The sequence below is a fragment of the Vanacampus margaritifer genome, chromosome 18 (genome assembly GCF_051991255.1).
Source record: "Vanacampus margaritifer isolate UIUO_Vmar chromosome 18, RoL_Vmar_1.0, whole genome shotgun sequence".
Taxonomy (NCBI): domain Eukaryota; kingdom Metazoa; phylum Chordata; class Actinopteri; order Syngnathiformes; family Syngnathidae; genus Vanacampus; species Vanacampus margaritifer.
The window spans coordinates 16,364,905-16,374,716 of NC_135449.1; the positions used below are offsets into that span (position 1 = coordinate 16,364,905).

The 9,812-nt window shown below is 43.2% G+C and overlaps 1 protein-coding gene across 1 annotated transcript; it reads left to right on the forward strand.

The window, feature by feature from the left end:
• Positions 1 to 641: 641 nt before the first annotated feature.
• Positions 642 to 2,693, forward strand: egr2b (early growth response 2b). The gene is made up of 2 exons (XM_077551070.1): positions 642 to 988; positions 1,129 to 2,693. The coding sequence occupies exons 1-2, from the start codon at positions 832 to 834 to the stop codon at positions 2,274 to 2,276; spliced, it is 1,305 nt and encodes a 434-aa protein (XP_077407196.1). The 5' UTR covers positions 642 to 831; the 3' UTR covers positions 2,277 to 2,693.
• Positions 2,694 to 9,812: the final 7,119 nt, after the last annotated feature.

Genomic DNA, 9,812 nt, shown 5'->3' on the forward strand with positions numbered 1-9,812 from the left:
ATGAAAAGAACCATTAAAGTAATTATTCAAAATGAATACTGTACTTTCAATTGGTCTGTCTGTTTATCATGTTCCCCACCACATCTCAATATGTTTAGTCCAGTACAGTCAGATCACACTGACAAACGTTTAGTTTCCATGAACACTTGTTGTCGCACCCAAAAAAAGAAATTCCACTAGGTACTTCTAATTTGAATAAATTATGGTTCAAATTTGCGGGCCCACTCGATAAAACTCGTCACTTTCCGCCTATCATAATCCGGAAACGAAACCAAAAAGAGGTTGATCACCGGATTCGCCCAATATGGGCTTAGAACCTCAGCCGGAAATTCCTTTTTCAGACAACACAAGATACAACAATGCTGCGTAAAGTGCCTACGTTTGCGAAAACATTTTGATGCTTAGATTTTATATTGATTTGCCTGTGCTTTTAAATTTTTCCTCCACTCTTTTTCTCTCCAGCGCTAGGCTCTCCATTGACAAGTGATTCACTTTTACTGTGAATCGTCACGGAGCTTCCCTGCCAATAAGCACCAAGTGCTCCGCCCCCCGCCCACTCCATATTTGGTTAATGACGTACTGACTACATTGAAAAGGGTTCCCTTATGGACTGGATAGCGCCAGGGCCCGCTGCTCTCGAATAATATTACGCGTTGCTAAACCTTTAGGCACCAGAGCGCACAAAGCGTGTCCGAACTATGGAGCACTCCTCTACTCTCTTCTCATATTAACAGACATGCAGAAGTAACCCACGCGTGGCAAAACTCGAAACACTCAGTGTGTGAATTAAAGGACGTAAAACGTGTTCGCGCGGGTTTTATTTCTGTCAGGATGACGGCAAAAACTTTGGAGAAAGTGCCGATGACTCTCGGGGGGTTCGAGAACGTGTATTCCGTGGATGACATCGCCAGCGGCTTGGCCACGTCAGTTGCAATTTTCCCCAACTCGGACTTGGGACCACATTACGACCAGATCAATGTGGCTGCAGGTAAGGGAGCGAAAAGTTTTCTTGTCAAATAATTGTTAGAAAACGTATTTTTTCTAGTTTTTCCTATTCATTGAAACAAGTGCCCGTGTCGCGAACCTCGTTCACCTTTCACTAATGACTTATTTTGTTTTCTCCACAAGATCCCTTAATGAGCGGCGAGATGAGCGCAGAGAGGCGTTCTCTGGACCTGTCATCTTACTCCGGCGGTTTCTCCCAACATTCTTCACACCGCAACCAGACTTTCACCTATATGGGGAAGTTCTCCATAGACTCCCAATATCCTGCAAACTGGAACCCCGAAGGAGTCATCAACATCGTCTCGGGCATCTTCAATGTTGCCCAGCCTCCTCCTTCCTCCACGTCATCGTCTTCTTCCCCGGCTTCCTCTGGTTCTCCCAGTCACTTTTCAAGCAGAAATTTGAGTTGCACCATGGCTGCGGCCCACCCGAACCAAGTTGAGATAGAGCATCATCAACTTTACTCCCCTCCGCCGCCGTATTCCTCTACAGCCTGCGGAGAGGTGTACCAGGATCCATCGGCGTTTCTCTCCACTTCCACCTGCCACATCGCCTCTTACCCGCCGCCCTCGTACTCGTCGCCCAAGCAGCACAGCGGCCACGACGTGCCGGGACTCTTCCCAATGATCCCCGACTACCCTGGCTTCTTCCAGTCGGCTTGTCAGCGAGACATGCACGCGCCAAGCATCCCAGATCGCAAACCGTTCGGCCCGTGTTCCCTAGATGCATTCCGCGTCCCTCCACCTTTGACCCCGCTGAACACTATCAGAAATTACACGCTGGGTGGTCCAAGCACCGAGGGGGGAGGCCCGCCGAGGATCTCCTCTGCATACAGCCCCCAGAATCTCCCCCTGAGGCCCATCCTGCGACCCAGAAAATATCCGAACAGACCCAGCAAGACGCCGATCCATGAGCGCCCGTACCCGTGTCCGGCAGAGGGCTGCGACCGGCGCTTCTCCCGCTCCGACGAGCTCACCAGACATATTCGCATCCACACCGGACATAAGCCTTTCCAATGCAGGATTTGCATGCGCAACTTCAGCCGCAGCGACCACCTCACCACGCACATCCGCACGCACACGGGGGAGAAGCCGTTCGCCTGCGACTTCTGCGGGCGCAAGTTCGCGAGAAGCGACGAGAGGAAGAGGCATACGAAAATCCACCTGAGACAAAAGGAGAGAAAGTCCTCCGCTGTTTCTTCGTCCTCATCTTCTTCCATCAGCTCCGCTTTAGAGCGCACTGGCAGCATAAGCAACGAGATTTGTGCCTAGAGGGGACACGTGTGCGCGAACCCAAACATTATTTTTTTATTTTTTAATAGCCTATTGTCATGATTATGAATGGTTGACGAGCTTAAACTCACGAGACTGAAAATTGTTGCTTAATTGCGCATAACCATGATTGTCGTAATTGCACTTGTCCGCACAGTCTACTGAATTTAAGTCACTATAAACAAGGGCGGTTGTTATATAGGCCTAAATAGCCTATAACTGCAATAACCTTTCTTAAGTAAATCGTAACGGTTAATTCTAACACGCTTTTCCCCGTTCGTGCCTTGTTTTATGTTCTGATTGAGGGACTCTAATGCAATGTATATTGTTATGTATATTTTTATGTAAAGTTGGAACTTGAAAACATGCATTCTATTTTTGTACTCATTCAGTCTCGTGTAAATGGTTAAATAGCATCTACTGTACTACAAGTTGTTCAACAATAACGTGGTGTAAAAACAAGTGTTTGTTGTGATATTTATTAAATGGATAAAAACACCCATTTGGTTCATTCCTTATAACTCAAAATAGATGGTTTAATTGCCCCCGCCTCTTCTCTGAAAGTGGTAAGTAAGATATAGTTACAGAAAGTGTTTTGCGTCTCTAATGATGTTGGAAATAAGATGTGGTAAATCCCACGTTGCGCCATTTATGGTATTTGCGACTCATCATCACCCACGCATGTAAAGACCTAACTTAAACACCTTTCGTGGAAGTGTTTGTTCCATAGCCAAAATAGTGTCATATTGTGTGACACGCGCATCCAGCAGCTGCATGGTGGCAGTCAACTGTGGAAATGAAACACATTTTCTTTGATATCCCCAAATGTTGTTGTTTTTTAAAAATTATTTTATTTATTTTTATTCAAAAGCACATGTTACAGGTAATTCTTTTTTTTTTTTTTTTTTTGTGGACGCGTTTTTTGGTGTGATGTTTTTACAAACGAAAACAAAAATATCAAGTTGTAAAATATAGGCTATACATGACTTAAAGTATTGTTTCATTTGGGATCAATAATTACTTACAGTATATAGCAATTTTTAAACTTAGTTTCCTTCTCATACCAGACAAACAGAATGCCTTTTAGGAAATGCAAAACAATTGGTTGATCATGTTTCAAGAATAACATTATTTTGAGAGATGGTGTATATTTAGTAGATTTTTGTGCTCTTTGACAGCACTTCTCACGGTCATGTATTATTTGCACAATGTCTTATTTTAATTTCACATGATGCAAATAGGTATTGTCCATTAACAATTCAATATCGGTTAGGTTAAGGTTTTCTTCTCTTTTGTCACAGGGGACTTTTTATTTTAACTCTTGGGTTTCTTGTTTCAAATTCACCTTTTGCTGGTTTGACATAATTTTTTTTAATAAACGAGTGGGTGTCACCTGGTCCGACACATAGCCTACTAAAATAAACAAGTATGGGAAGCATATTAGTCAAAATAGATGCACTTGTAGGCTACATTTCTTCTAGCCAATCATTGAATAAAATTAAGGGGGTGGGGGATCTGAATTAAAGTAGCACTAAGGAACTTTTCAACCTTAATAAAAATATTTTCACAACTGGTCTGATGAAATGTCGACTTAAAACTAGTTGAATGGCCATGACCTGAGGTGGTCTGTATCATTTTTACTGGCACAAAGCAACATTGAGGAGAATGCTAGGAACACTGCCACACGAAATACTACAAATTTTGTCTGAGGAGACAAAAAAGAAAAATGTAAGCTACCCGGACAAAAGAACAGTCAAGGATCAACACTGGCCCCGCTTTCACTCGCTGGCGTGAGTTCAAAAACATGAAATGCGCTTGACCTCATACGAAAAGTGGTCTTCCTTCAGGCATAACATTACCACATTTGTCCATTTGGCGCCGCCATAATCAACATAAATTGAGACTTCCTTAGCATTGCTTTAAATCTAATGAATGAAAATATATAATAATCATCATCATTATCATTATTATAGTAGTGCTAGTAGTATTGATGCACATGATCATTATTAAAATTGGAAAACTGTAGTTACTCTACACAGTAAAAAATTCTTTAAAAACGACTTAGCTAAAATACATTTATTTTGGATTTACATTTTTAAATCCCCAGGTATTTCAAAGAGTGCATAGGTGTGATAAAATAAATGAAATCTGATGGAACGAAATACAATTTTCAACAAAAGCCTCTACTACAATCAAAAGTTTCTAATATTTTGACTATATGTTTACAAAATTAAGTCAATGTAAGTGCCAACACAGTTTCAGTCATTTAAATAAAACCAATATTTAACTGGAAAAAACAATATTGCAGGAGGATTTTTAAAAAATATATATTTCTCACATAAGGAAAGAACAGTTAAGATAATGGCGAAAACAGTAAATTGTGAATACCTGTAATGTAAATCTGGTGTGCAATTTTGCAGAACACATAGAAGAAACCTCAACGTGCTGAGAGGAACCTTGACAGACTGATAAAAGTGTCATCCACTAACTCTTGCTAGGGCAAGGCACAATTCTATATGACAGAATAAAAGCCTATATGACAAAATAAGAGAGACTAAGAGTCACCAATGGCATAGCAACTGAACATTCTCATCATAAAGGACATTTGCATAAGACTAGACAAACTAGAGTGTCTAACAATGTTACGGTGCTGTCGCGGAGCGGCGTGGTGTCTGTCGGCGTGTGAGGTGGAGGACCCAAAATGCAGGGAGGCAGGAAAACCACAGCAGGAGTGCGAGCGAGACTGGCGTGCTTTATTTTACAGAAAACACTAACCAAGGTACTGGTTAATGCTAACTAAACAAGGAACTGAAAAGATACAAAATCAAAGTGACAGACAAGACTCCGGGGGTGACCGTGACAAGCGGCAATGATCCCACACGGACTGATCACCACCCGGGAACTAAATACACCCACACTAATTGGGTAACTAGCCACACCTGGGGCCAGGCACAAGTGGCTGAGGGCCGGATTGGTCAACCCGCGGAAGGGCAGGAACCCACTCAGGACCAATCGGGACCCTCCACCAAAGCCAGATCTTTCCAGACATGACAGTACACCCCCCCCCCCCTTATGGGACGGATCCCAGACAAAAGTCAACGTCGGTAGCGGGACCCGGATGAAGGCTCCGGCGTAGAGTCCAGGGACTGCAGTGGCACAGGCGAGGATGCCAGGGGCTGCAGCGGCACAGGCGAGGATGCCAGGGGTTGCTGCCGCACGACGTGCGCCGCTGGAACGGGAACTGGGCGCTCCACGAGCGCCACCGGAACTGGAAGCGGGCGCTGTACGGGGGCCGCTAGAACTGGCAAAGGGCGCTCAACTAGCGCCGCCGGAAAAACTGGCAACGTGCGCTATGCAAGCGCCACCAGAACACTGGCAACGGGCGCTGCCATCAGCGCCACCGGAAACACTGGCAACGGGCGCTACACGAGCGCCGCCGGAAACACTGGCAACGGGCGCTACACGAGCGCCGCCAGAAACACTGGCAACGGGCGCTACACGAGCGCCGCCGGAAACACTAGCAACGGGCGCTACACGAGCGCCGGCAGAACATCGGCAACGGGCGCTACACGAGCGCCGCCAGAACATCGGCAACGGGCAAGTGGCTGAGGGCCCGGATTGGTCAACCCGCAGAAGGGCAGGAACCCACTCAGGACCAATCGGGACCCTCCACCAAAGCCAGATCTTCCCAGGCATGACAAACAAATCATCAGCTAATGTCATCATAAGGGACTAAGCAACTGTATAGCAACTACAAAATAAAAATGACTAGACAAAATAAGACCGAGAAATACCTCACACATTGTGATTTTCAGACCTAGGCCTTAACTCAACCCCAACATATTTTATATTTTGCCAGGACCGGCAAATTTGTGATGCTAACCGCTAAGCTAAGTGCTTGCGAGGTGTGTCCATGTCAACGAGGGACGGTGATTGACCAATCAGAGAGCAGGAAAGTTGCTAGTCACAGCAAAGTAATCACTGTCCACTATTCATTGTCCATTACAACATCTGTCCATCCGGCTCCATTAGAACGGTCAACTCCAAATCACGTCACAACAGTATAATACAGTTCATAATCATTTCTCACATATACGGAAGAGGATTAGGGCCAGTGAAGAAAAGAAAAAAAATTGGCAGGATTCTGAGTATTCTCAGCATTCTGACTTTAAAGTGACAATTCTCACGTTAAAGTCAGGATTCTGAGATTAAAGTGATCGTGAGAATTCTGAAAATTCAAGTCAGAATTCTCCCAGAATTCTGAGAATAAAGTGAAAATTCTCACTTTAAATTTAGAATTCTGAAAACAAAGTGAGAAATCTCACTCAAAAGTCAGAATTCTGAGAATAAAGCCAAACCTTTTTTTTCTCTTCACTGGCCCTCATCCTCTTCCATAATATTTCTAAGAATAATAATAATAATAAAAAAACTTTAAAAATAAAATATATCATACTCAACCATACTCCATTCTCTTGGACAGAGAGCTACAGTACGTAGTTATTGTCACCATAAGCGAATAAATCTGTTACCGGATTGAAGCAAGCTAGCCAGCTACAGGTGTTGTCCATACTCACAATGTCCAGTTATTTTCTTTAAAAAAAAAAAGAAATCCGCCATGAAAATGAATTTTTAAACGTGTACAGTTTGTTGTCCTCTCCTCGCTTCACATAATGAAAACCCACTTGAGTAGCGCTGGACTAATGAAAGGACGGAAAAATGCTGACGCCCTTCCGGCGGGCTTCATGTATGTTCTGTGTATTCTACTTGTAATTTGAATGGCTCCGATTATAAAAAATGTTGTTTCAATTGAACAATTTGTAGTTTGAAGGCGTTGGGAAGTTTAGTATTGATATAGCAACACATGGAAGCTGAAATCTGATTAGACTGCAAGATGCGCAGCCAAAACACATTTAAAAAGAAGACAACAGACTGTAGGAAATTAATATATACAATATTTTACAAATGTATATAAAGTTTTAAATTCAGGTCAATCAGGGCTTTTGATGTCCAAGCCTTCAGAGAATTTCTTGCTTTATTTCCTTCCAGTGGTGGCCTATAAACTGTGCTCATGTGCAGCCAAACTTGGAGGAGTCACCGTCGAAAAGATGGATAAGGGCAAACTATAGGTAGTTTTACTTTCTGTTTTACTTTACTTAAAGTGGAAGTCAACATTAAACATTTCTTGACAATAATATGATAAATGTGACCTCACTAGTCTAAACATGATATTCTGATTAATATTACAGTTTTGGAATATGAGTTATGAAGCAAAATGGAAGGAAAGGAGATAAGGAGGCTTGGTGGTGGAATGAGGAGGTGCAGAAGTGGATCCAGAGAAAGCGGTTAGCTAAGAAGAAGTGGGACAGTGAGAGAACTGAAGAAAGTAGACAGGAGTACAAGGAAATTCAGCGTAGGGTGAAAGTAGAAGTAGGAAAGGCCAAACAAGGGCCTTACGATGACTTGTATGCTAAGTTGGACAGTAAGGAGAGACTGATCTATACAGGTTGACAAGGCAAAGAGACAGAGATGGGAAGGATGTGCAACAGGTTAGGGTAATAAAGGATAGGCATGGAAGTGTGTTGACAGATGCCAATAGTGTGATGGGAAGATGGAAAGAGTACTTTGAAGAGTTGATGAATGAGGAAAATGAGAGAGAACGAGGAGGAAGTGTGGGAAGGCACTAGATCCTGATGATATACCTGTGGAGGTATGGAAGTGTCTAGGAGAGGTAGCAGTAGAATTTCTGACTGGGTTGTTCAACAGGATCTTAGATAGTGAGAAGATGCCTGCGGAATGCAGGAGAAGTGTGCTGGTGCCCATTTTTAAGAACAAGGGAGACGTGCAGAGTTGTGGCAACTACAGAGGAATAAAGCTAATGAGCCACATAATGAAGCTATGGGAAAGAGTAGTTGAAGCTAGACTGAGGGTAGAGGTGAACATTTGTGAGCAGCAGTATGGTTTCATGCAAAAAAAGAGTACCAGAGATGCAGTATTTGCTTAGAGGATGTTGATAGAGAAGTACAGAGAAAGTCAGAAGGAGCTGCATTGTGTCTTTGTAGATCACGAGAAAGCTTACGACAGGGTGCCCAGACAGGAACTGTAGTTTTGTATGACAAAGTCTGGAGTAGCAGAGAAGTATGTTCAAGTGGGTGGTGCAGGACATATATGAGGACTGTAAGACAGTGTTGAGGTGTGCTGTAGGTGTGACGGAGGAGTTCAAAGTGGAGGTGGGACTACAACGGGGATCAGCCCTGAGCCCCTTCTTGTTTGCTATGGTAATGGACAGTATGACAGACAAGGTTAGACAGTAATCTCCATGGAATATGATGTTTGTGTGATAGAAGAGTTTCAGCTCAAATGAAAGGAAAGGTTTATAAAACTGTGGTGAGACCAGCGATGTTGTTTGGTCTGGAGACAGTGGCACTGAGGAAAAAACAGGAGGCAGAGCTGGAGGTGGCAGATATGAAGATGCTGAGGTTCTCTTTGGGAGTGACCAGGATGGACAGAATCAGGAATGAGTACATCAAAGCAACAGCACATGTTAGAGGCTTTGGAGATAAAGTCAGAGAGGCAAGACTGAGATGGTTTGGACATGTCCAGAGGAGAGATTAGAATATATTGGCAGAAGGATGCTGAGTTTCCAAATGCCAGGCAGAAGGTCTAGAGGAAGACTAAAGAGGAGGCTTATGGATGTAATTAAAGAGGACATGAAGGTAGTTGGTGTGAGAGCAGAGAATGCAGAGGACAAGGTTAGATGGAGGCAACTCTGTGGCGACCCCTGAAGGGAAAAGCCAAAAGGAAAAGAAGAAGAAGTTATGAAGCAAAATCCAGACATTTATATCCATCTCAGGGGTGCGGCCATTTTGCCACTTGCTGTTGACTGAAGATGACATCACAGTTGCTCAGGGCTCAGGCAACAACCAATCAGAGCTCACTCGTTTTCTGAAGCTGCGTTGTGATTGGTTGTTACCTGAGACCTGAACGCTGATGTCATCTTCATCTTCAGTCGACAGCAAGTGGCAAAATGTTAACCCCCTGAGATGGATAAAAACGGCCAGATTTTACTACTTAACTCATATTCCACCAACACAATATTAACTAGAATACCATATTTAGACTTGTGGGGCTGCATAAAACATATTATTATTATTAATTATTATTATTATATTAAACCTGCTGTCACAAAAGAACACAAATTTGCCCAAAATTATCTTGATGATCCTCAAGACTTTTGGAGAAACATTCTGTGGTCTGATGAGTCAAAAAGGGAACTTTTAGAAGGTGTGCAGTCCGTTACATCTGGCGTAAAAATGGCACCGCATTTGATAAAAGTAAAATAAAAAAAATAAAAAATGATGCCAACAGTAAAGATTGGTAATGGCAATGTCTGGGGCTGCTTTGCTTATTCGGAACCAGGACAACTTGCAGTGATTGATGGAAAAACGAATCCTGCTGTTTACTAGAAGATCCTGAAGGAGAACGTACGACCATCAATTTGTGCCAGACTCAAACTCAACAAGGACAACAATCCGAAAC